This window comes from Hetaerina americana, unplaced genomic scaffold (assembly GCF_022747635.1).
Source record: "Hetaerina americana unplaced genomic scaffold, ioHetAmer1.1.p SCAF_9, whole genome shotgun sequence".
Taxonomy (NCBI): Eukaryota; Metazoa; Arthropoda; class Insecta; order Odonata; family Calopterygidae; genus Hetaerina; species Hetaerina americana.
Window position 1 is genome coordinate 3,612,781 of NW_027287538.1, and position 27,955 is coordinate 3,640,735.

The window sequence follows — 27,955 nt, forward strand, 5'->3', positions numbered from 1 at the left end:
CTTCAGACACATCACAAAGTTCACTCTCCGAAGTTAACTCTTCCTCATCTTCTAGCAGTGGCGTTGAAATAATGCCTAAAGCTTTGTCAAATCCATTTTTTACACAAGTCACTCTGACACCCTGCCTACTTTCCACAATCCACCGGTTTATTTCTTCACTAGGCACTCTTTTAATCCTTCCCGATTCTGTGTAGTCTTCCATACCAGACATCATCCACTTCTCCCAACTAGAAGGTAACTTTGATTTAAAAGATTTATCAATGGATAAATCCTGGCAGCCTCGCGATTTCCTTTTTCTTTTGCGACATTGATGACTTCTAGCTTAAACATCGCTGCATACGATATTCATCTCCATGGGTAATTTCCTTGAGACAATTCTTAATTACAAAAGCATAACTCAATTCAGGTTGGACAAAATCACCATGTAGGTGGCACCTCCATAGAACTTGGAGGGTGTCGAGAACAGATGAGCACGGATACTAACAAAGCAAAGTAAAGCAAATAAAAACAAGAAAATTCTATTTCACTCACTCTCTTATTTTTTTACATTTGATTCGCTGAAAGTTAATTTCTATAGTAAATAAAAGGGCACACAAACCTATGTCTCGTTTCAACTTACGAATCATAGCGAAAAAGCAATAAGGCAACATATTGTGTTGGCTTGTAAAAATTGTTTATTTTTTGATCCTTCGGTTGTTTGCGGTTAATTTCAATCACTTGGTTCTAATCTTCTGTGTACTCACGGTAGATATAGCCACATACAATGGTGATGTCATGTACTCATTGGTTGTTACCATCTATTAATACATGGACATAGACGTATTTTTACACACAATATTTATAATTTTTACGCGCATGCATATAAACAGATGCACGGCATCTATACACGTTTGAGATAGCAAGGAAGCCCTGGGCGCACAGTATCTATACAAATTCATGATGACTACGAAGTTCTGGGTGCGCATTATTGATGGGAAAATACAGTAATATTGATGGTACTTAATATGGTTTTACCATTTTTCTAAATGAATAATGTGTTAATCCTTAGGCTTCCGCGCCGTCTATCTGATGAATCCATGCTGGTTTCCGGGAATTACCGTCGCGTAGGTTAGTCGGTTGACAACTGTTTCGCCCCCAGTCCTGGAGGCGTCTTCAGGTCGAAGTGATGTGCGTTGCGTTTTGGCCGCTATATATAGGAGGGTGATTCCCACTCGCCGTCAAGAAAGAGCCAATCAGAGAGCTCCTGGCCAGCCAGCGTCTCCTATATATAGCGGCCAAAACGCAACGCACATCACTTCGACCTGAAGAGGCCTCCAGGACTGGGGGCGAAACAGTTGTCATCCGACTAACCTACGCGACGGTAATTCCCGGAAACCAGCATGGATTCATCATGAATAATGTGTTATTGTTATTATTATTTGTAACAATGATTTAACGACATAAACAATTACATCCTTTCAAGCCCTAGATAGAAGAGTGCCCACCTTGGCAGGAATCAAAAATGTTACCATAGCTTGTGTGTATTTAATGAAAAAATGTTTTATGTTTCAGATTTGTATGTTCTCCTTCAGCTGGCTCTTGAGCTTACGGACCTTCTCCTCATCCAGTTGATGTCTACCAGGTAAGGGTCGAAACAGTCTTTCCTGGACTAGTTAGTTAGAAAGCCTAATGTATTGCCCCAGTGAGCAAATTATTATTCTTCGTTGCTTGTGCCCTCCTCTTTGTTGTTGCGTTATATCTTTTAGCTCTTTCGATTGAGTTGTGACTTTGGAATTCAATCGTGTACGGATATGTGTAATAAAGATCATAGTGCTTGCAGGGTTGGAGATCATGGGGGGGCTTCTCCAATGTTTTTCGTTCTTTTTCATTTGACAATTTTATCATTTGACATATATTTATCTAATTTTTCTTTTTTTTTGCGGTAAATATTTTATCTTGGGTGACAATTGTTACTTAATTTGTATGTTTGATAGACATTTATTTGATATATCCAAGTTCTTACATGACCGCTTAGATTTTCAGTCTTTTGTGCATAAGGCACTATATGCAATAGTGCTGCGAGAAAGATTAATTTTTTCAAGTTGATTTGTAGCTGTCTTAAATGGCATCAAATTGGTCATTTAAATGTATGCGGCCTGGAATGCTATTCTTCTACTTCATGACCAATAATGCTCCGTTTCAAATGCTCTGAACTGCTTGATGAAAACATGCTATGGATTTTAAATTCGGATATGATGGACTTTAGGCACTATTCCAAATTTAAAGTAATAGAGCATATGCTCTGGTGAAGCATTTGTCTGGTTAGCTAGAACTTAGGGTGACATATTTATCAGCTAACTCAAAGGTTCAAATAAAAATTATGGTTGTTGAATTGCAAAGCACAATTTCTCTTGAATATTGCCGCCATCATGAAATAAAGACAGCCATCTTAGTACATCAGGGCACAGTTATTGAAGATTAAACCGACTTTAAATTGATCTCATAATTACCACCACGACTGCCTTATTCGTGTGCTTCTAAGTGTGCTAATAGTCAAGTGCTTGGCATCCCTGTGAGTAGCCAACCGCTTTCTCAAGACTTCTCAGGAAGCAACTGCTTTTTTGAGCATAGCCCCTGCAGTGTGATCAGCGAGCAGACAAATTGTTTTCGTTGAAATCATTATGTATTGGAACATTTTCAATGCTAAATGATATAAAGAACCCTTTTAAAAACCACTGTTGGTATATTAAACCCTCGGCTGCACTAAATCACGTAAAGAGGCCATATTGAAACTATTTGCACTCTGTTGCCAAACATCTAAACACCTTCCAATCCTGCAAGAGTGGAAAGAAACCACATTCAATTCTAATTCAATAATGAAAGATGTATTGACAGGAATAACCCTTTTATCAAAAAAAAAAGATAGACAAAAACATAGATTAGTTCAACAGGTACTTCAAGATACATATTCATTATTGAGAATTAAAGTATAATTTGGAATTTAAGTAGAATCATGATTTGCAATGCATGGAAGACATTTTCAGATGGTATACATGCATAGCATACATGCATAGTATAGTTTAATTAATGTATACTAAGTATCAACATTAAAAAAGATTCCAAATTAAAAAGTGGAAACAGAACGTAGATAGTATAGTATTTATTATGGGCTGGATGGTGGTACGAAATGATAAATGTTAGTAGTAGTCATTGAATAGACCTTGCGGCATCGGTCAAGGAAATATACCTAATGGGCATTGAGAACAACTAATTGACATGTGCAGATATCCACACAGCTGTAATTAGCTATTTAAAATCTTTTGGTATTTTTAATGATGTTTTTTCAAGGGATCCTGGTGAGATAGAAAATAGGTGAACATGATCAAAACTGTGGGCATCTCTCGTAATCTGGCTCATAGGCGAGTAGTCTGTGTAATTCTGTGCACGATATCCAGTTTGAAAGAGTGCTTCGTACCTTGTATGATGTGAAGATTCTATGAAAGATATTGCACTTAGGATGAGGAAAGACTTAGTAGAAGTAAAATTTCATGATAGCTATAAAGATCTTTATGAAAATTTGATTTGAATGCAATGTTGTGCACAAATTTTCTTTGAACATGTTCGATTGTATGAATATGGAGTTTGAGGTAAGCTGATCAAATGGTATGGCAGTATTCACAGAGTGAACAAACTAATGAGATGAACAGAACTACAAATGATGGAAGATAAATCCAAGCGCTTTGTACACTTCAGATTGAACATAGTTATGATGTTGATGGAATGTTAACTGTGAGTCATATATAACTTCAAGGTCTTTTATGTTTGTTAATTGGGCCATAAGATAATTTTATAGTCTTTATTCATATTGCTGTGGACTTCTTTCCCGACTGAATGTTACCGAATAGCATTTTTTAAATTGATAGTTAGATAGTTATGCTCTCACCAGGTTATAAACTTGTAAAGGCAGTTTTGCAGACCTAGGTGGTCATCAATTGATTGAACTGTTGATAAAACTTTAAAATCATTGGCGTACAAAAGAAAAGGAACTGGGCCTAATCATATTATTAATATATAAGTTAAATAATAGTGGACCCTGATGGGATCCTTGGGAAATGGCTGATGAGAGCAACAGTTGACTTCAACTGATTTCTCTCAAAGTACCTTCTAACACCTTGGGTAGAAATATTGGTGAACTACTGAATGAAATTCTATTGGATTCTCTAAGCCTTATTCACTCCATAGTAGTTTTGATATTATAATTTTATTTGGCAAAATAACCTCTGAACACTCCAGTTGAAGGCCAAATGTGCTGTGACAGTTTGATGTATAAGGGCTTAACTTTTTGGAAATCCATTATCACCGAAGTATAAAAGAAGCAATGCATCTTTTACCAAATTTTTTATTAGGCATGACTAGTTTCAACACATCGGTATCATCCTCAGTTGCCGAGGCCTGCTACCTCAACACTGATTTGTTGAAACAGACCCAATAAACAATTTGGTGGAAAGACACTTTTTTTTTACTTCAGTGGTGCTGTACAGGTTTAATGTTCAGCCAGAAGCGATTTAAAAAAAAGCCACAAACACGTACAAAGAGTGTTTGGGAAAAATTGGAGAAAATGTTTTGCCAAAAGACAAGCATTATAATGTGCGCACTGCGATTGGCTCAACAGGCGTGAACTGGAGGAACAGTGGGTCAGCTCACTGCGAGTGACTAACTCAGAAGGGGTCAGCCCGCAGGACTTGGCACCAGGGAGGAGAGGCGGGCCACCCCCCACCGTGCCCTCTCCCCCCAACCCCCATGGTCAGCGCCTCATCCGCACCCTCACCCGCAGCATCTTCCCAAGCAGCTGGGGGGACTTGGAGGGCACTTCCCAGAGGCCCACGGCCGAGGAACGCGAGGGGGGGAGCTCTTCTCAGCCGGAGGTCGGCGCAAGGCCGAGGAGGTTCTTCACGGTGCCGGAAGTTCAGGTTAATGACGTGCCGGTGGCCCCGGAGGCGGTCTCGCTCCTCGGAGAACCCCCGGGAGGGCGTCCGCGGGCTAGGTCGCCTCCTCCACCCGTGAACATATTCGTTCCTGTGGGCACCCCACGGACCATACCCACGGTGGTGGGTGGGTCGTCTGTGGCAAATGCGCGGAGGGGCCGCCCCAACCCGTTTGTGCAGCTGCACCAGCTGCGGAGGATGAGTGTGGTGAGCGGAGGCTTGGGTGGGGCTGGCAACGGCAATGGGACTGGTGGAGGGGTGGGGGGTGGAGAGGGGAGGTTTAGGAGGTTCCTGCACCCCCGGTATGTGGGACCGAATCCTCTGGGCGATGAGTACCGAGAAGATCCTCTCCAGGAAACAGTGGAAAATATCCTCCGAGGTTAGAGAGAGTGTGTGTGTGTGTGCATGATGGTGATATGCTTTGTTTTATGCTGCCACATGACATTTTGACAGCAAATTAATCTAGTACTCACAGAAGCTTAATTTTTTAAAAATTATTCCTTGATTCACAACTGCCATGTTCAGAAGTAAGAATATGAACAAAGGAAGGGGTAAAGAATGGTAGGAGGAGGTAGGTCGAGGAAAAGGAATGGTAAGACGTTATATCGGGCGTTACTTGGTGGAAACCTTTCATTATCATCATCTTCTAAAGGCGGAGCCTTGTTGTTGCAGCCATTGGTCTCACTGCAATGTTGTTCTTTGAAGTTCATTGTGTGTTACCACTCCCGCAGCATTTTTTATTATAAAAATAGTGATATTTATTGGCCCCCGGACTTAAGATAGGATAAGTCAGAGGACAAGCAATCAGCTATTTTAGTGTTCCGAAGACTCTAGAAACTCTTCCTCTCTATAATAGCATATATCTATCAGAAAATGCTTGAGGTATTTCTTAACTGCACCCCTAGGAGGAGCAGATTTGATGTCTGGTGGCAGATAGTTGGAAATTTTGATGGCCACATGGAAGGGACTCTTATAATAGCATAGCAGAAGAGTTGCAGAACAAATGCACCTCAGCGCTCTGTCGATATTATGCCCATGTACTTGGGCATTGGTGATTTGTTAATTCATATTATCCTAAGCATACATGCATAAGTATTAAATGTACGGGCAAGGTAAATTTAGAATTTTCAATTCCTTAAAATAAGGTTTTTTCTATAAATGTCTTTCTTCGCCTTCTTCCTTTTTTTCCTGTTATTTTCCTCTCCATTATATACTCCGAGGAGTTGTTATGTCTCAGAACATGTCCAACAAGGTTTTTCATGTATCATAGGGACTTGAGGCACTTTGAGAAAAGGGACCAACCAGGGGCCTTTTTATTAAGTTCATGGTTAATAGTTGATATGAATTAAATATCAAATTGTATGAAGCAGAAGGTTATGTGGGATGTTTCCTCTTTCTGAGAATCTCTGGACACTGGCAAAGTGTGCCTGTTTCCTTTGGAAAAATACAGACACTTTTTTCTCACCTGAAAGACATAACGGAGAGAGCTTCAAAAAATACAGAGGTCAAAAGCAGACCATGATGCAAAAATTCTCAAGAAAACAAAATGTTAGGTGATGCCTGAAACTCGCATTTATTGTAGATTTGAATACTTTGTTATGTATGAGTATAGTAAATTATTTGTTATTATGAATGTTTTCCATGTTTTTAATTGGAAAAAATGAGCACTTTGGCATTTGCAATGCATCTGGCCAATGGTGGAATCCCCGAGGTCAACAGACATTCCTTTCATTGGCTATTTCTTTGAGGCTCCACCAATGGTCGCATCAAGAGGTTTCCCCTCTATTCACAACTGTCCCCACCCCTCTTCTGCCCCCCACCCCCCACACTTCCTCCCCCAGCCACGATTCCTTTCATACCAGGTGTTAATGAAGGAAGACTGACTTTGCAGATTGCACTAGAACTTCTATTTTTCACACCCATGGCTTGATCACTAGGCACCATCACCGGGTGTTCTGTTTTGCGATGAAACCTTGGGCGTTAATCATGTTTGAAACCATGAGGAGAAAAGGAATAGACTACAAAGAGGGGAAGCTAATATTTCATCTCTACCAGGAAGAACCAAGGCACTTTTATGGAGGTTAAGGGATGTGAGGAAGGAGTGAAGATTGGAAAAGGAGTAAGACAAGGATATCCACTTTTGCCATATCCATTTAACTTATATGTGATTGTATTGAAGAGGCTATAGGGGCAGTGAAGAAGACAAGTGGTTCAAAGATAAATGAAAGAAAGATACTACACTGCATTAGATTTGCAGATGATATTGTAACCCTGGCAGAATCCGCCAGATATGAAGAGAATGCTCAAAACCCTGTCCACAGCTTTGGCAAAAGGAAACTGGAAATAAGTATGAAGAAAACCAAGGATATGACAGTTTATAGGAGCAGGGCCGAACCCCCTGTGAATTTAATGCTAGGGGAATCAAGGATAAGCCAATGAGAAGAGGTCTGCTACCTTGGGGGTGTAATAATTGCAAGAGACAACAGCATGAGCACCTCTTCGGTGGAAAGAAGGATATCCTTTGGCAAAGGAGGCATATGGAAATAAAAAGAATCTTTTGAGGAAGCAAACACTATAAATTGGAAATTAGAAAATCCTTTGCAAAAATGTTTATATGGAGTGCATTAATATATTGATGCGAAACTTGGACATTGGGAAAGAGGGGAAAGGCTCGGTTGGCAGCAATGGAAATGTGGATTTGGAGAAGGACAGGACAAGAACAAGATGGACGGACAACAAGAGCAACGTGGAAATATTGAGAGAAAGTAAAGAGGAAAAGAATTTACTAAAAGAAATGGAGAAAAGGAAACTTAAACTTGTTGGACATGTTCTGAGACATAACAACTTCCCGGAGAATATAATTATGGGGAAGAGGAAGACCAATAAATAAATTTACAGATCATATAGAAAGTACTATGAGAGTACAAACTGAAAAGAATGGCAGTGGAGAGAGATCAGTGACTGCAACGACGGAAGAAGATGATGATGCTCAAAAAGAACACAAAAACTTACAGAATTTTGTATTCTGTGATCTAGAATTTGATAAATTAAGAGAACTGTGAGAAAACCACGACAGTTCATTTCACTGATGCCCATCAAAATTCTGCAATGCCACAATGTAAGAATCATTTCCCTTGACCCAGATTTGGACTCAAATCCCCTGATTCTTGGCCGAGTGCTTTACAACTTTGAGTGGGATTGCCTCATGGATGAATGCCCTCTTGTATTCCTGCACTTTGGTGTACATCTGTGGATTGCTACGCTTTGAAAGCATGTGTATTTGAAGGTAAAGTTCGAAAATGTACCTGTGGGTGATACTATGCATTGAAATCCTGAGTAAGTAAGATTAAAACTCAAAGTGGCACTAACAAAGCTGTGACTTAATTCGAGAATTTTATTTGGCATTTTTATAAACTATAGTTACCAATAAATTAAGCTTATACAATGTCTGTCATGAAAGTAACCTTCGTTTTGGCCTAGCGAGGCGGTGTGTTATTGTAGGGCTAGAGCCAGCGTCTTCTGCTGTGTCTAGACGTCCCTACACTCAGCACTGCTCATCCTTCTGTTGAAGTAGTGTGGGCAGACTGTGGTTCTTCTACTTTGCTCCCTGCAAACGGTTGGAATGTGTGCACTGCCACAGAAAATACCTCGAGTTGTGCACTGTGTATGATGAAAATGTAAAAGGTTACTTGTAAACACACAAATTGTTCTTTGTTTGATTGATTTTTTCTTAAGTAAAGAATATTGTGTGATATTAGACAGTTGATATGTGTCACCATGAAGTGCTGACCTACTAGTTGAGCAAAAAACATAGTTATGGCAAACTAAACTGTGGATGAAAAGATCATCCAGAAGGAATAGGTAAAAGGACATTGGAGAGGAGGGGACTCCATAGTGTAATGAAGGGGAAAAGTCATAGGAATGGAATGGCTGCATGAAAGCATGTTTGCTTCATGAGAGCAATGCATAGCGCTACCTCGGAGATTACCAAAGCCAGAATGGGATTAGATGTAGTGAAGCTAGCAGTTGTAAGCGACTATAATGATACCAGGGTTGGTGTTGATTATTGTGATCAAGAACTTATTATTATCCAGCTGCTAGGAGCAGCAAAAAAATATTCAAGAATATTTTTGCAAAGTTTGTTCACCAAACAATGTGGAATACTTATCATTTATTCCAAAATGAAGAATGTCAAATGTCCATTGAGATCATCAAATTCAAACTTTAACTGATAGAGGAAGCAAAGAAAGATATCACAGTCTAAATGTGACCAGAAAGAGGGCCAAGGCAAATTCCATCTGCACTAAGACTAATGGAAGAGCATTTGCCAGTCCACATAGATATCACACCAGGTCAGATCAAAAGGAAGCCCAGGGGAAAATGTGTGTGTGGTATGCTGTTTCAAAGAAAGATGGAAATGGCAGAGCAAGAAGTGGGAGGAAAATAGGGTTTGGTGTGGAGGAGACTTTGAAGTGGGACTTATCGTGGAACCTTGGCCTTGAGGCCACTCTCCGCCAGAAGAGGATGCTAAGTTCTGTTGGACAGACCTTAAACAAGTCACAACAAGGTGGTGGGAGGAGGTAGCAGAGGAAGAAATGACGTTGGGAATAGAAAACCCAAAGCCCAAAAAGGTCATTGGTCCAGACAGCATAACAGAAAAGATGCTGGAAAATTCCTTGTGTCAGCTATAAATTTGTTTGAAAAACATTTTAGCCCTGGACTGCTAATTGATCATTTTGCTGAGAACTGGAAGTTGACTAAGATGACCTTGATACCCAAACCACCCAAACTACTTGAAGATTCTAATTCTTACCCACCCATTAGTCTCTCAGACCCAACAGGGGAGCTTCTTAAAGGAATATAAAATCAAGAATGAACACAATAATGAAAGACTGTAATAATCCCTGAGCAAAGAGGTTTCCACCGGAACACGACAAGAACACATTAAATCATGCAGCTAACAGCACAATAACTAGCAGCTTGAACTTACTTTTGGCAATCCTAGCCATCTTTCTTGACCAGGTAACAGCTTTTGATCAAATGTGGAGTAATAACCTCATTTTAAAAATTTAAGAAATGCCTTTTTGTGACTATCATCAAAAAATCCTATTCTCACCTCACAGATTATTCCTTTTGCATGCAAGGAAACACAGCTTCCTTGAGCCAGCAACACATCCAATCTGGAATGTTCTTGAGTAAAGTGATTATTTAGCAACAAAAACTTGCATCACATCAAAAACTGTCAAACTGAAGACGGTATATGTTGAAAATTTCACTAAGAATAATTCCTTTACATTGCATGTAACAGCTTCTTAAATATTTATTTTGTGTTATCTTATATATGAAATAAATTTATGTTTCAATGTGCATCAAAGTTTTTAAACAATTCTTAACTCAAATTCTAGAAGAAAATGATTTGCAAAGTATGTCACATTAAAATGTGTTAATGAAATTTTTATTAATTCATGAAATTATGATATGAAATTTAAAAATTTATAACTTGCAATCCAAGATTTCTGTGTGCAACTCTACATGTAAGATTATAAGAAAAACCCAACCAGTTAGAGGGTTAACATAATTTGACTGCCAAATATTTTTATCATGAGGGTTTGTTTAAAATGCTGATTGTAGATTAGATCTGTGTTTGCTGCATATTACTCAACAAGTGCAAATAATCTCTTTCCATTGAGCTACCTGCCATTCCAATCTGCTCACTCAGAAAGCAAAGTGCCACCAAGTTCTATCATTTTCCACGTCATCAGTAATTTTCCATGCATAATTTAGGTACATTTCTTCAAGAATCTATTGTTCATGCAGATGCTACGATGGCTGTGACTCACAGGATACAAGCCTGGGACTTCTCTTCGTGCACAATACCTGAAATTGGGGATGGTAAGTAGAGGAAGTCAATTCTAATACTTTCAATTAGAAATTGCACCTGTAAAGATGATAGCTCAAAAAATGCAATGCTTTAGAATGAGAAAGGTTATACAGGATGATTATCTCTAGTTTAACTAGACTAATGTTATCAAATGATCAAGTTCATACCGCTCATATGGTTTTTTATGGATAAAAATGTCTTGATGTACCAAATCTCTTCATACGCAATGTTTGTCTTTCCAAAAGGTTAAGGAAAATGAAGTGTTCCTTGGGGGATGTGAAATATCAGTTCATACTGTGGAAAACTGTGGTGAAATCTTTCTAATTAAAGAGTTGCTTGTGTAGGGAGGCAGGTTCTCCTTAGCCGACTTACTCAATCGAAAAAACTAGTTGGTCTTGAGCTTGTTATGCCAATGTTTGTATGTTTATTTTTATGTTTAGACAATAGTTAATGTGCGTCAATTAATCGTGTGTACTAAAAAAATCACTGTAGCGTAATCAACATCTTTGCCATGCTCCGTCTGTAAAGATGCAATGCACTGTGGTTTTCTGAATATTGCACTCTTCTGCTATCACATCCTGACGCTTGGGGGTCAATCAGAATTGAGCATGTGTCTCACACTTTGCTAATTTTCATCACACACTGTGTTGTTGGTGGGCATTCCTAATCGTCAACCTCCTCTCTGCCCTCCCAGAACATCCTGTGCGGAAGCAGAACACCATCACTTGGGACATTTCTCCATCTCCATAAATATCCTTAACCATGGGCATGGTCTCCCAACCAAATTTTCCAAGCTTAATGCACAATTAAATCAGGTCGTGTTGCTTCCCCGAGATCTTCCATTACCTTTCCCAGCACAAATCACCCCACTCCAGCCATCTGCATTGGTGGCAAAAATCATTGTACTTATATTTGAGGCAGACCCTGTAAGTGAGAAGAAGACATGAATCCAGTAGCATGCGCTAGTAGCCCCCAGTGGATATTATCTTCGGAGTCATGCATTGCGTTTTTGTGGTTTCAAGTCTCCTGCTAGGCAAATTTTTCAATTTTGCCTCTTTAAATCTTCGTTATATTTCCAAATGATAATGTCTCATGTAGATGAACTGCAGTTAAACTACTTTGGAACTCGTTCCGCCAATAGCAAGGGCTTAAAGAAAATGATTTTGTCAGCGTTTCATTTGGCTTTAAGAATCACATACTAAAAACGTGGCTATTTTCCGGGCCTTAGTAGGTTTTCATTGCAAAACAAATCAATAACGATACGTCTCAACAGATACAATTGGCATGTGCGTCTCATTGATTTAAAATTTTAAATACGTAAGGGTTGTTTAACTATACATGTATATATAATATGTAATTTGGCCAAAATGCAATTTATTGCTGATCCAGAATGTGTAAGGCTAAATTTGAGTTGTAAATTTGTTTTACTTAGTGGCCATTAGAACATATCTTTGTATTTTGTCCTGTGGAAGTATTGCGGCATATTAGTAAAAGCAGTTGACGGAACAAAAGTGAAACTATTTGCTAATGTAATTGCTTTTCATGTGTCAGTTTTTCAGATATGAATATTCAAAGATATTGCGTGAGGTACCAAGGAATTTATGGAGGTATCTAAAGACAAATGAAGCTTCATTTTTTTCTGGCCTCTGGTGACCTTAGGGTGTATAAAAATTTGGAAAAAGGTGTTGCTTATTAAAAAGCCAATTTACAGAATTCTCTCCAGAATTCATTTTCCTAAAGTTCCTGTAATTGAAAACTTGTGTTGTTCAACAGCTGAATCACAAGAGTTGCTCCGAGATATGTGACACTGTCCGTGGATTTCCTTATAGTAATTACAATTCCCTTTCAGTTGAAAATTTGTTAAGATAAAAAATATTTGACTGTTCCTGCTGCCTCCTTTAGCAACCTTTGGTCATTTCCCTTGAGTGGTGCCCTCATAATTGTTGTCAGTGTAATGGTGGCCCGTGAACAATAGCATGGGAGGAGTTGTACGGAATTTATCATTGCAGGAGAGAGAGAGTCACAAGAAGCCTTCAAAGGGGAAAGGATTTCGATTGTAATTATTCAAGTGGTAGAGTATGTGGGTGGTTCAATAAGTCCTTAGAAAATCCAAGAGTTGGCGTTCATAATATCAGGAAAGGTTTTATTAGTTAGCGTCATCTCTCAATAGACTTTAGTTCGAGTCTGAGCTATAAACATCTTATGATTTTTTTTTCATAGTCAATTGAAACAACAAACTTGTTTATTTAGAAAAATGAAGTACCGTCCCATGATGGTGACAATAACTGCTTCATCCCCTGTGAAGGATCTCAAGGCCAAAGCGATTGAACCCCTCGAATTGACCTACGGCAAAGGTGGATGCTTCCCTAGGGTTCGATCGTGAAAGGGGAGGGGAATTGAAATAGTCTACGAAGTGTGTACGTAATGTCAAATATGAATAATGAATTAATGTCAAATGAAAATGTTGAAAGTTGCATCTCTCATGCTCATCGATAGGGGTCCGTGGTCGTGAGCAGTTCTGCTGCATCGGATGATGGTTTCTTTGTGCAGCAAAACCAATGGGAACTCTCTCTCATCGTTCAGCTGAGAAGTTAATCTTTTTGCCCTCTTTCCTCAATCTCTTCTCCCTCCTAATGTACCCCACTCCCCTCAAAACGCTTCTCCTGGCTTATTTCTGTCTGCATGACACCTCAGTCTTCTCTTCCACCAATAGTGGCACTATTCCCTGGTGTGATTTGCAACTGTCCATCCTGATTTTTCTAATTTCTCATTATATTTTTTGATTTTATATTCAATCACACAAAACATCGTTCCAAAGGGAGAGATGTAATTATAGCCACAGCAAAATGCTGATTTCTTTCTGTTTTTGCACTCTGAAATTGTTGCATTGTAATGCACATTTAGTGGATGACTCTGTTAAAAAAGTCACTCTCCCGGCATCTCCCGCAGTTTCTTGGAATTTGTCAAAGGTGAAACATCCCTAGTGTTTTAAGAGTTAGCTTTAACCTCGTTGACTCTGGCACATCACTCACCACCACAGATGCCTATGACATTGTGGGTAGGGTACTTCGTCGCGCCATCATGTTCCTTTGAAAAGCCCCCAAAATTTTGGAGTGGTAGAGGACGCCTCCACAATAGCTTGACGGGCGGAAGCACTCGGTTGGACATAAATGGATCCGGATTCAAATCTTGGTCAAAGCAAATGATTTTTACACTTTGAAATTGTTGCATATTAATTCTTATTCAATTTTTCAAGGCATAAGTTTTAACACAAATATGTATGAGGCATTAAAATATTGTATTGCAAAATCAAAGACAAAGAGTTTGGCATTTAAAAGTAAATCTCTGTTATACGAGGGAACTTCTCATGATATCTTGACACACTTAGCCAGAGGGAATTGCGTAGCCGTCTGAACAATTACTTTTTTCTTATCATTGATTCTTCTATTTGACTCTTTTGACTAATTACGATGGAGTTCCATGTTCACGGTGACTTGTCTTGCTGTCTTATCCCATGAGATGAGTTGTTATGTGAAATGCACAGTTAACTTATGCCATGTATGTGTGGGATAACTGTTTGGATCTCATTTTGCATTCAGTGGCTACAAGTGCTACTAGAAATACTACTTGTATTATTTCTTATTCATGGAGGATCATTACTTAGGTATATTTAATAAAAAAGTAATATTTCGGAATGCTTATTTTGCGTTTTTTTTAAATTTTAACGTGAATTTTTCGAGTTATTCATTTATTTCTGCTCTCACTTTATGATATAATACATAGTTGAAGCTACTAGCAACCAATAGGTTTATTGATGTTACTTTGTGTGTTTATGTATTAACCACATTTTGGAGTCATCATTTCAGCCAGACTATTTGATGGCATAATGTAATGTGTTATTCCATTTGTTAAATTTCTTATTTCACACAGAAATGAATCTTTTGATTTCCAGGAGAGCAGAATGTTGTGGTTCCAGAGTGCAAAATCCATAATGATGCCAGCGTGGATGTGTCTACTGATGGCCGAATGCTGGTTGCCTTGTTGCCCCCGGGTCGACTTCAAATCAACACGATGCTTGGTAAGATACCTCTGTGCTGCACCTCCTTGATTAAGTAGGATGAAGCAGCCCCAAGGTTGGTTGGGTGGCTGATGATAGAGTTCATTCAGTTCTTAGCCCAACGGCATGTGAAATTCACACATTAGAAGGATGATAAGGGGGGCCAGTTCCTTTCCCTGCGCCGGTTATGGTTTCCCAGGAAGATCTGGTTCCTGAAAAATCACATGACTTGGGTGAAGTTGAGGGTGCCCAGAGAGGCTTGCCCGGGAATTGAACCTGGGCCCTCTGGTCAGTAGTCCAACTCTCAACCCCCGGGAATTTTTATAAATAGTGATAAAAATTTAAAAATTCATATTTTGGTGGTCTCAGCCACCTTTATAGGAGTATGAGAAATAATTGCAGAGAGGTCTCTTGTTTGATTGAATTTACTCCAATTTAATTATGTTGTATGTGAACTCACCACATTTTGAAGCTACTGTTTCAGCCACAATGTATTTAATGACCCCAAAGCCTTAGGCCTCCATAACTTAAGTGACTCTGGAAATAGGCAAATTAGGCAAGTCTCAAATGTTCCACGAGGTTCAAAGGTTAATGTGTGACCATCCTCACTCTTGTCTTAGATTTCAGCTGGAATTTGAGATGGAAAGTATTTTGGAATTCCCAGCAAAGCCACCCAAACGCTTGTGATCCTAATATTCAGACCTCCATCATCTCATGAGCCCAGAGCTCTTCCATCGAATCACGCTGTAGAAATCTTCACTACCCCTTGTGTTCATGACCAGGTCCCCAAACAGTAGACTTGTGATAGAAACCAATTGAACAATTAAAATTCTAATCTGAACCTCTGAACCATTGTTATTTAAGCCTTGTTGGAGTAGAAAGTGCTCGGAATAAATTTTCAAAATTTGTTATCAAAATTAGAAGCTTTGAAAGATCGTAACGTCCTCGCCACGACCGGGTGCCCACCATTCGGTGAGTGTCATTTTTGTTATACTTGTTGTTATTGATTGAATAAGTGGAGGCCATACTCAACAATTAATTATGTGCACAAGAAATTGTATTTAATAAACATATATTCATGAATATGATGCCATTATTTAGGAAAATTTATGCTTGCATTCAGCGCCAACCAGACGTGCACATTGCCTGCAACTTTTCTTCATTCTCTTTCTTTTTCTGGTTGTTTGGTTTGCACTAATGTCAGGGCAGTAACTTTGATCATACCGGATGCATCCCTGGAATTTGGATGACTTAAACCTGCTAGAGAAACAATCCATCGCACGATCACACTTTCTATTGTAATTAGAGTGTTGTAATGGCATGTCACTTGCGCATTTTGAAATCTGTTCTCAACGGCTGGTCTTCATCACTCTTAGTTCAGCTGTTTCATAAATTTACATCGCTGGTTTGTTTTTCCTGGCAATATTTTTTGTTTTCATAATAAATTATGTGTGAAGCCAGACAGCCAATATCCAACACATTGAAAAATATGACTAGTGGCCATCTCAAATGGCAACATTTCGTCACGTTCTTGATAATTATCTAGTCCATGGTATCAACGCTAGGTTAATATGTACGAGGGTAGTTTGAAAGGTTCTTGGAATTACCACCAGGTGTCAGTGCTAGCACAACAAGTTTCCTGAGTAGTAATAGGTAATCCCTTATGAGTAAACACACATGTCATTGCTCAGGGCAGAGAGCTGTGGTTCAGATTATGCACTCATTTGTACTTTGTTTAGAAAGGTAAACTGTTTACGGCTATTGGAGTTTTTCATTTATTCAATACTACTAGCCGTAGGAGCTTAAGTGATGGTGCGGGGGCTAACGTACTGGCTTCCCACCCAGAGGGCCCGGGTTCAAATCCCAGCGGTGTTGAATAATTTTCATTGGTATCTCGATCCCTAGTTGAGGTGCTTTCTGGAGGGCACTTTGAGTGAGTACGCTGTCCGTCAGATGGGACGTTAAGCTGCGGACCCCTTGGTGCCTTTCGTAGAGAGTAGACTAATGCTGACACTGGGTTTCTCTCCACCCTTCATCCTTTCTTGTCCATCCCCTATGGCGCAAATGACCTCAGCTGTCAGTCGCCTCCCCTCAATAGTACTACGTAAGAGCTCAATTCTATCAAACGAGTTTAATTTTGGTCAAGACAGCATAGATGATGATTTGCGTAGTGTTTCAACCAACATGTGCCACTACCCCATAAATTGTTGACAAAGTTAATAAAATGGTGATGAAGGATCGCCAACTGAAAGTACGAGAATTTGCTGAAGCTGTAAGGATGTCATCTGAGCGGGCATCTAACAATTTAACACCTGGAATTTGAAATGAGAAACAGTTATCTGCTAGATGGTTGACCCTGGATCACAGACGCATCAGGACGGAAATTTCCACAGAATGTTTGACACGTATTAAGAGCAACCAAAAAGATTTTTTGTGCTGGTTTGTAACCACAGGTGAAACTTGGACCCCAGAGACAAAACAGCTGTCAAAACCGTGAAAACAAGTTGTATCACCACCACTAAAGAAAGCAAAGGCAATACGGCTGGCTGGAAAGGTGAAGGCTTCAGCTTTCTGTGATGCAAAAGGGATTCTGCTGATGGATTATCTTCCCACTGATCAAATAATTTCCGGACAATTCTAAGCCTACCTCCTGGACCAACTGCAGCAAATGATGCACGAAAAAAAGCCCAGGTTTGGCAGAGAAGAAAGTCATATTTCATCAAGACAATGCACGCCCACGCACAAGTGTCGTTGCCATGACAAAAACAAGGTACGAATTGTTGCCACATCCGCCTTACTCGCCTGAGTTGGCTCCATTTAGATTTCCATCTCTTCCCCGAGCTCAAAATTTTCCTTGATGGACAGAGACTCTCTTCTAACAAAGAACTAACAGCAAAAGTAGATTTTGCAGGCCTGAATGAATCTAATTTCCGAGATGGGATGGAGGCATTGGAACATCGCTGGACCGAGTGCAGTAATGTACTGGGAGACTGCATTGAAACATGAAGAAAGTTTCGCCCAGGTCCGTTGTTTATATCCTTTCCATTCCAAGAACTTTTCAAATTACCCTCATATATGCAAAGGTGGATGGTAAAGAAGGCATGGGAAGGACTGAAGCCTGGATTGAAAGGAGGAGGGAAACTCTTCGAATTGGTTAGACTTGAGGATGATCAGGCATGATAGGCTGCTCAACCAGAGAGTTGCAATCATTATTTGAAGAATCAGTATGATAGGAAAATAAATAAGAGAATCAACCCCAAGAGAATGAAGTTAATGAGACTTATGAAAAAAGGAGGCTAAGATAAATGTGGAACTTGAGGGATGGTAACTAGAACGGACCATCTTAAAATGCCTTTCTCAATCCTCCAACTACATCTTCTTTCACTCCACAATGCTCCATAACTTCATAAACTTTACTTAAACTTTTAATTCTTAGTTAAACTCTTGGTATGTTGAATAAAATCTCATATCACACTTAATAAAGCTCTTATTTATTGATGAAAATAAACTGTAAGGTATACATAAAATTAAATGACAAACACTAATGTGAATGATGGCCTCGGAAATTTTGGTTAAGTCAAGTTTGTGTGTTATTGTTTATAATTTTAGGCATGATTCCAGGTATTCAGTTATGAGGTGACTTCTCAATTTACTCTTGATAAGGTTCATGATTGAATATAATTGTTTGCATGAATATGTAGACCCGAATAAGGAAAGAACAGGAAACATAATTTTTTCAGCCAATCATATGAATCTGGAATTCCCTTCCAGGTGTTCTAAATCAACGCATCTTCCTTCTCCCGGTCTTTCAAAGCCTTCACTCTGAACTAAGTTCACGCAAGAGCCACACTCAAGGAGCCAAAGAGCCTTCTTAAGACTGGATTGTTGGAAATACGGTGTTGCAGTTTTCCTCATGTATACATTTCCTTTTTGAATCCATGCATATGTGTGATTGCTTTCTTCCATCGATCTCTTAGCAATTCTAAGCGAACATGCTCCAAATGAAGGAAGGTTTTTGTCTGCGTACGAGGGTGGGTTGAAAAGTTAACGGCCTGATAAAGAAAAATAACTTTTTTGCTTTATTTTTCAACATAATCTCCATCAGGATTAATGAATTTTTCGTAATGGTGCTCTGATGCAGTGATACCATTTTTATAATCTGATTTGCCAAGTCCTCAAAACACTCATTTACAGCATCAATGACTTCCCCATTGCACTCGAATGTTTGAAGGTTTGTCAACAGATGATAGTCACTGGGAGCTAAATCTGGTGGAACAATTGGAATTTCAATTAATTGATTTTAGCTATCACAACGACCGACAAATGGGCTGGTGCGTTGTCATGGTGAAAAGAGATTTTTTTCCTCACTAAGGGAGGTCGTTTATTTTTCACTTCGTCCTTCAAACTTTGCAATAACTCAGCATAGTATTGACATCCGATGGTTTTATTCTTTTCCGGGTAATCAATGAAAATAATTCCGTTGGCATCTCAAAAAACAGTCACCATAACCTAATTCGCGGATAAAATTGTTTTGCCTCCTTTGGGGGTTAGTTCACCCGGTTCAATCGATTGTTTCGACTGTTGTTTGCTTTCAGGAGGGTAGTAGTGAATCCAAGTTTCATCCACAGTTATGCATCAATGCAAAAATTTGCTGGGGTTTCCCTTGTTAAGTGCCATATTTTTGAATGAAACAGTTTTCCGGGTCAATATTTGAGTGTGCATTAGCAAACACAGCACCCACCTAACACGCAAGTGCTCGTGCAACCTTTCTTAAATTCAGAATCCAACTTTCTAGCCATGGAATCCAATGCGGAAGAGTCTTTCAGTTTGGAATCCAGTTCTTCTTTAATTTGAGGTGGTGTTTGGCCTTTAGAATAGAAGTATTTGATGACTGCACGCTTCTCTAAAACTTTTTCCATTTCCACGTAAGCAATCAAGGCGTCTCGTTCAGTCAGCTCTCAAATGTTTAATAGCTAAGCAATGGACCTTCTAATTTATTTGCATGCTTGTGGGATCTTGACATCTTATTGATGCGGTCAGCTTTTGCCCTTCTCTCAAATCAAATTCTCATCAATAGTATCACATTGCAGTTGCTTTTTGATTATGCATATGAGAAGCGACATTTCATCATCGTTGAGAATGCATTACCATTGCGTAGATACTTTTGTCACTCTATTTGAAGCATCTCTCTCTCCTTAGTGTTTTCCGTGCTCTTTAAGTCAAGGCCAATAGTTGGTGTCGACCAACTGAACTATATGTGTGTACTATATCATCGACTAATTCCACGCTTGTTCCTTGTTCCTAATTTTTAATTATGTAACTTTTCATCTCTACAGCTATCTTTTATTTTTTTTATTCCCCTATGGCTTTGATCTTATGGACTTCTCTTCGGGGTCAATTTTAACTCTACACCCAAAATATTATTAACTTTGCACAAAGAAATCACTGATAATATATTTGAACACAAGTTTTAAAAAATGTGTCATTGCTGGCAATGTCTGAGATGCTAGAGACAAACTGCAGTGGCAGGCGAGCAATGCATCCGGGAATTCCCCTCTCCTCATCACTTGTTATGTAAATTAGTCACTGCTAAGTGAGGTTCCACTCTATGCAGTTTTTTCCAATTGAATTATTAGCATAGTTTATAAAATGAAATTAATTTTTTAACTGCCTGAAGCATGAAAAAGTATACATGGGTTCACTGGTAGAAATGTGGATGGGTAGGTCATTCTTATACACAATGAATAGTGCTGTTCCGAGAACTATGCCTTCGAGTACATCATGTTGACTAGTAATGGTAGCAATACTATCCTGTCCAATAAATAAAACAAACTGAGGCCATAAAAACTTGATTTCGCAAAATTTAGTCTACATCAATTTTGTCCCCTTCAAAGTACTCTCCATTCATTGCTATGCACTTATTCCATCTTCTTTTCCACTGTTTACTAAAGCACCCTTGGACGTCCTCGGCAGTCAGGCTTTTTAGTTTCCTCATAATTTTTTGCTTTATTGTGTCCTCCACATCTTCCCGTTGATGTCCCCTCATCACATTTTTGAATTCTGGGAATAGGATTAAGTCGCACGGGGTGAGATCTGGCGAATAAGGAGGATGATCAAGGTTGGTGATTGAATTTTTTGCCAGAAACTGGCAAACAAACAATGCTGAATGTGAAGGCGCATTGTCATCATGGTGAAGGATCCATCCATCGTGTTCGGTTAAAATAGCGTGCAATGTTGATTTTCCTAAATTCAGGTCATCAGCTATCATTCAGATGGTTTTTTGACGATCGTTAAGGACAAGGAACCGCACACAATCAATGTTGTGGTCAACAGGGGTGGTTGAAGGTCGTCCCGGCCTTGCATCATCCATGGCGTCTTGTCGGCCATCTTTAAAACGATTAATCCACTTGAAAATGGATGTTTTCTTCAGAGCATTATCACTGTAAACAGCTATAAATATTTCAGGAGTTTCGTGATAACTTTCACCGCACTTCACTAAGAAACTTGATGTTGATTCGTTCCTCTGTGATTTTGTCAATTTCCATTTTCGACAAACGATAAAAACAAGGGCAACAGAAACTATTACAACCAGCACAGCCTAGCTCGATGATCTGCCAAGCACAGATGGCTCCTCATTGGGTTAAAAGGCAACTAGCACTACCGCTGGTGGGGCTATATAACTCCGCTTCATGGCTGCCAGATTGCATCAGTTTGCATATTTTTTGGGCAGACCACGTATGTCATGAATTAAGATGGTATGGCATATTTATAAGTGTTTGAGAGTTTGCTATCCCTCTGAGAGAGGGAAGAGAAATGATCCATTCTAAGAAATTCCCATTGAGTTCCATATTTATGGGATCACTTGGATAGTGTATCAAGGTCAGTGCTGTCAAAAGCGAAGTCATAGGAAGTACCCTGTGGTGTGATTCCATTCAGGGCTATGGAGGAGTTCAAAAGAAGCTATTGGTGTTGACCAAGCTTCCCTGAATCCTTGATGGACTATTTGTAGTAAATTGTTGAGGAAGGGTATAACTCACTCGTTAAATAATTTTTCCAATAGTTTTGAAAATACTGGTACTACTGAAATGAGGCACTAATTGTGTAGGTTTGATGGTAACCCTTCTTTTTTTGGAACAAGAGTGACACAAGCAGGTTTTAAATTGCTAGGAAATAGATCTCATATGTTAGTTTTCTTAGAAAGGGGTTAGGCAATATTTTGAATACAAATTTGGAAGACACACGTTAGAATTTTGTCGGGCACACGGAACAAGAAATTTTTCAAACCATTTGCACTTCTCATAATTTCCAGTCTGTTTGTTGGGAAGGGAAAGACAGATTGAGGAAGAGAACAGGATGCCAAGGAAAGTGGTCTGTTAGGTTTCTTTACCTGCAATGGTGTATTGTGGAATTTACAGACTATTTCTAAGACATCAGAGGTAGTTTAGCTATGAAAGGATATTGCTTCAGCTGAGGGTTAAGTGTATCTGATAGTGTGCAATTTTTAATATTCCTTGTAGTTTAAGCAGCATTATTTTAAGTATTTATCTGCAATCATTTGTTGATTTTCTATACTCTACTACTTTATCTTTTAATTCCTTCTAAGTTTTAAGGCATGCTTAAATTCTTGCTAGTCACACTCGATCAATTTACTCTAATCATGTTAAAATGCTGGGGAAATGTGGGAAGAGTGGAATGGATTGTCTGGGCCATTGGGAATGTTGTTATTATTTGGTGGAATAGTTTCCAGTCGGGTCAATCCCATGGAGTGTATCTACTTGGAATCCTTCTATTGCTGGTTGACCTCATTGCTGGGAGGGCAGTGTGTACATTATCTCATGCAAAGAGTATTGATCAATCATAAATCAAACAATTGTTGAACTTAAAAATAGAGTGGAAACTCACTTAAAAACATAAGTTGTTCCAGATGCTTTCTCTGGAGTGAAACAATTTTTTCCATGTAAACAAATATAAAATATAATGCATTCCATGATGAAAAAAAAAATTATTTTTAAGGTTTATTCAGCAATATTATACGTTAGTTGTTAGGGATGGTGAATCATCTTCAGCTTTTCTTCTGTCGCTGAATGAGCCAACCTCGTATGCGAATTAAATTTGCAGTAAACAAAAATGAATCGAAATAATGATTTTATTATTTATGATACATTCCTAATTAATTTTTACCAGAAAGCTATCGAAAGACATTTTTTTTGCTGGTGCTTCAAAATGTGGTGAAAATGCAATGCGTCATCATCATCATTAAATAAAGTTGCAGCACAGCTCAGTTAAATTTAATGACATTTTTAAAACGTTATGAAAAATTTCAAACTTCATTGAACTATGCACCAAATATCACTGATAAATGTCTGAGTACAAGTTTGAAAAAATTTGTGATCACCAGTGACCCTAAGATGCTAGCAAAACAAGTTCCAAGTGCTGCTACAATATGAGTCAAGTTCTCATGACATGACATAGCAGGTACCCAATAGTTCTAGGAATTCACATCCCTTAGTCACTCGTTATGCGAAAAGTCATGCATTAAGTGAGAGTCGTAAATATTTTTGCTTGCTCTGTGAATTCCTCATTATTCGAGGTGCTGGTTAAGTGAGGTTCCACTGCAGTATATTATAACTTCGAGTCTACACTATAGGGTGGCATATTTTAACACTGTTACATGTATGGTGAACCAAACACTTACTGATCAATGACAACAGATGTTGCAATTGATAAATGTTTTCAGTGCATCTTCAAGTCCTTATTTTTTTACGAGTCTCGCAGAGAACTGTGAGATACAGATACATCAGTGGAGCCATGTCAAAGTCCTTCGTAAACGTTCATGGAAATTTTTTCTTGCTGGGAAAACAGAATGCTTTTAACCTTACTTATGTTAACATTCATACACTAATGGGTCGCGGTAGTCCAGTGGGTAGAGCGTTGGACTACTGACCAGAGGGTCTCGGGTTCAATTCCCGGGCAAGGCATTCTGGGCACCTGTAGCTCTACCCGAGCTATGTGATTTTTTGGGTCCCAGGTCTTCCTGGGAAACCATAACCGGCACAAGGAAAGGAACTGGCCCCCCTACCCTGATGTGTGAATTTCACACGCCGTACAGAGCTTAGTACTGGGTGAACTCTACCGTCAACTACCAAACCGACCTTCGGGTTGATTACTGTGTTTATAGTACATACACTAATAGTTGGTGACATAGCATCCCCTGCTAGTCACTGTTCTGATGGGATAGAGTCTTTCATGATTGTCATATCAGATTTCAGTAAGTCCACATACTTTTTGACAACAAATCCTCCTAATAAACTGTTATGCAGCTTTGTTGTGCATAGAATGCCTAACCTCTTAAAATGTATATAAAAAGAACACAGTAGTAATGAGCCCAAATGTCGGTTTAGTTGGTGATGATGAAGTTCACCCAGTACTAATCCCTATCAGGCGGCAAAATTTTCACACGTCATGGTATGAAGGGGGGCCAGTTCCTTAATACACTGTGCCGGTTATGGTTTCCCAGGAATATCTGGTACCCAAAAAAGCACACAGCTTGGCTGGAGCTGAGGTTGATCAGAGAGGCATGCTTGAGACATAATTTGATGCCAGAGTGGCATCCCAAAAACCCTCGTTTGTGTACTGCACGAGGCAAAGGTCACATGTCTCTCTTTGCATAGCAAATCTCGCTCGTGGTGGTATTGCTCCACAATCCCTGCTCTTTATCTTGAGGTGCTAAGGATGCTGAATGTAGTCATGCTTGTTGAATGTTTGTCATGTTGGCAGTTGAATGCCTTCTATTTAGTCATAATGAGGGATTGCAAAGCTATTTTCAACGCACACATGGAAGTTATGGCTAATAATTCACTGCTCTCAAAGACTCCACTGTTTCATTGAATCACTGTGATCGTTTGGTCCTTGGAATAGGGAAGAAATTTGACCTTTTCTCGTGATATTTTTTCAGGAATCTACAGTTTGGAGTGGGGCAGCCTAGGAGACTGCCTCTTCATAATGTCCCTTGCTCAGAACGCCGTGTCCGTGAGCCTCTCACCAACATGTCGGCACCTGGCTGTCGGGTTGGCCTCGCGGCGGGTGGCCCTTCTGCCATCGGATCGGCACACCATGGCACAGCTCTATCGTTTGGAAAGTGCTCCTCCGTACCCTTCACCTCCTCCATGCTCGTCGTCCTCAAAGGGCAAGGGTGTGGGCAAAGGCTTGCGCCGTGGTGGGAATGGCAATGCGGGTGCGACGCCAAGCAACGCTCAAGTCATAGGGCACCTGCACCACATACGTGACATTGAGCAAGGTCGAGGTCAGGGCTATGCGAGCCTCAACTGCATTCGGTGGATGCCAGTTGCGGGGCAGGGATTGGTGTTTGGCACGAACACTGGCCACCTCAAGGTACTTAGGTAAAGATGGTGAGTTTTCCCCAGAAGATTCAGTCTTTGATCACTTGGACCGCCTTGAATGCATTGCGCCAAGGAGGACACCCCTTTTGTTTGCAGCCACGAAGGAAGTCTTGCTCACCACTTCTTCAAGTGGTTTGACTCGTTTTCTTCAAGCGTGTAGTTTGTGTAAGAATTACATTTGGTTTGTTGATTTGAACACTGTCACTATCAAGGAGTATTTTCAGGCATTTGGCTGTAAAGGCTGCGCCGTGAGACGATGGAAAGGGAAGAGGTTTTTGATGTGCTTCAATGGTAGAGGGTGAGTTTTGCATCATGTCTTTGTTCATTTAAGTGCCATAACATCATCTTCTCAGTTTTATTTGTTGCCCGAAGAGGGGGAGTGTGTTCATGGTCTGTGGATGGGAGATACACGCATCTTTCACGAGTTCCTTGGTCAGGAATGAGCGAGGAAGTATGGAGGGGCACGAGTAATATTTTCATTTCCTGGTTGGCATTATAGAAATCTCGACGAGAGATATGCGAGGCATAAAAAAACTGAGCCTTTTGTTTCTTTTTAGGTTGGTATTCTGGTTGAGAATGGGGAGTCAAATCTTGCTGTGAAGTAAAAACCTGTGTGGGGAGTATTACTCATTTAAGTCATGTTGGTTTCGTCCAGTTCTATCGGCTGAGAGTCATTTGTCGTGTATGTACTCATGGTATTTTTATGTTACTGCACATTTGAATTATAAACACCTTGGGAAGGATGAGCTGAACACGTTGGTAACTAACTAATGAAAATGTGCTGAAATACGGGATGGATTCATGAGAGTCAGAATGGATTTCCATCACCTCTGTTGATTGTAAGTGATTTAAATATTTTAGTTGGGACCTGGTAGAATACTTTACACGAGCTGGAATTTTGTGAAGGCTGTAGTCTGGCTGGGACTTTGAAAAAATTAAACCATTTTGGAGAACATGATGTCAGAGTGCTCGAACGGTGAGGAGAGCCTCTTTGTCTTTTCATCAATAATTTCTGGACAAGTTCCTCGATGAGGAGTTTTTTTAAATAACTTTTCATGAATGAAACTTTCTTAATATTTATATATTATATGTGTTGCTGCATCATGTCTTCCATCATTATTGCAGACTGCATTTGATGTTGATAAGAAGAGTTTTGTTGAGTGTTAAGGGAAGTTGTAAATATGAGGATGTACATTTTGATTTTCTGGAAATGTTGTGACCCGTCATGGTGACCAAAGATATTAAAAATGTTTTCCATTAGGTTTTTCATTGTTTTTAAATGCCTAACAACCTAGCATTATGTCATCCCTGTCTCTCTTTTTGTATATTATGCTGACATAAATAGTTTATCAAATTTTTAGTTATTTAAAAATGTCTTTCTACATTATTTTAGGATGCATTTAAATTTATTATGATGTGGGATATCGTCTTTAAGTTCAATGTATGAAAATTTTATTGTTGCCATCAGAACTCCATGAAAGCATTTCTTAAAGGGTTGACCTGATATTATAATCGGTTGTTGACCAGTGTTTTGCATGATAGTTTTGCCTTTTCTCCATTATATTGTTTATGACTCTTGCTTCAGTTTTGAATGGGTTTTATCGAACTTACCTTAAGGTGACATTCTTATCGAGTGAACTAAGTTCTATTTGTGATGACGAAATTCTGGTAATGATGTGGGTGAGTGTGATTGATTTGATTCTTGGGTATCTGCGCTTTGAAGTAGGTTCTCATCAATTCTATGGAAATAGTTTTATCTTATGTTAGAGTATTCAAAATTTCATTTTTTTCCGTAATATTTTGAAATTCACTTTAATTTAGATGTGTTTTTCAGATAAGTGATGGCAAATGTACCGAAGGTGTGGTGCATTGAAAATGCTGTGTAACATAGTGTGTCTTTTGAATATGTAACGAAATTCTCTCTCTCTCTCTCTGTGAGTTAAAAATGTGCATTGTGTTACCAAAGTTATTGTAGTCCATGGAAATCTGTGATTAAAAAAAACTTATCCAAATGTTGGATGGTCATAGAATCATAATTAATGCTGTAGTAATTGCTCAATACAGTTTTGTGTAACTGACAACTTTCATGACTCATAGGTGGTTCCTTTCGAAAAGACGGCACACTTGGGCCGAAGAGAATTTTTGTCAAATTGAGAGCTTTGGTTCTGGAAACATTTTCATTTCCATCACAATATCTGTCATAGCTTTGGTTCATTGATGTAATTGCTTTATTTTGTGTTATGTGTTTGCTGTGCCTGTGATATTTTTTTAATGAATTGTATCTTTGTATACTTGTGCATCCCATTTGCAACTTAATGTAGCATAAATCTCAGATGGAATTCATTATTTAAGTACTAATTGTTAAATGCTTCATTTGAACTCAATACATCTTCCTTGCAATTTAGATTGGTTCAATTATTTCTACACCATCATTCTCCATTTTTATGGTTTTATTTCATTCCTTCGTACTATGTTAAATCTTAATTCATGCGCAATGATGGGTTTAAAACAAAGAGTGCCCACTCCATCAATAAAAATAGGAATAAAAGGGGAAAATGCTGAATTTATTGAAAGTGTAAGGAATATGGTCTACAAATAGTGAATTTCCAATGAGAGCTAAGTTCTTTCTGGTTGTGAGATCAGAAGACAAAAT

The 27,955-nt window shown here is 39.1% G+C and overlaps 1 protein-coding gene across 1 annotated transcript in view; it reads left to right on the top strand.

Moving 5' to 3' along the window:
- The window catches only part of LOC139698999 (mucin-19-like), an 88,290-nt gene extending 60,590 nt beyond the window's left edge, over nt 1-27,700 (top strand). The window contains exons 17-21 of the mRNA XM_071597993.1: nt 1,552-1,621; nt 4,652-5,343; nt 10,782-10,856; nt 14,798-14,923; nt 24,858-27,700. Of these exons, the coding sequence (XP_071454094.1) occupies nt 1,552-1,621; nt 4,652-5,343; nt 10,782-10,856; nt 14,798-14,923; nt 24,858-25,306 (1,412 nt within the window). The 3' untranslated portion in view covers nt 25,307-27,700. The remainder of the gene's footprint in view (nt 1-1,551; nt 1,622-4,651; nt 5,344-10,781; nt 10,857-14,797; nt 14,924-24,857) is intronic.
- The last annotated feature ends 255 nt before the right edge of the window (nt 27,701-27,955 follow it).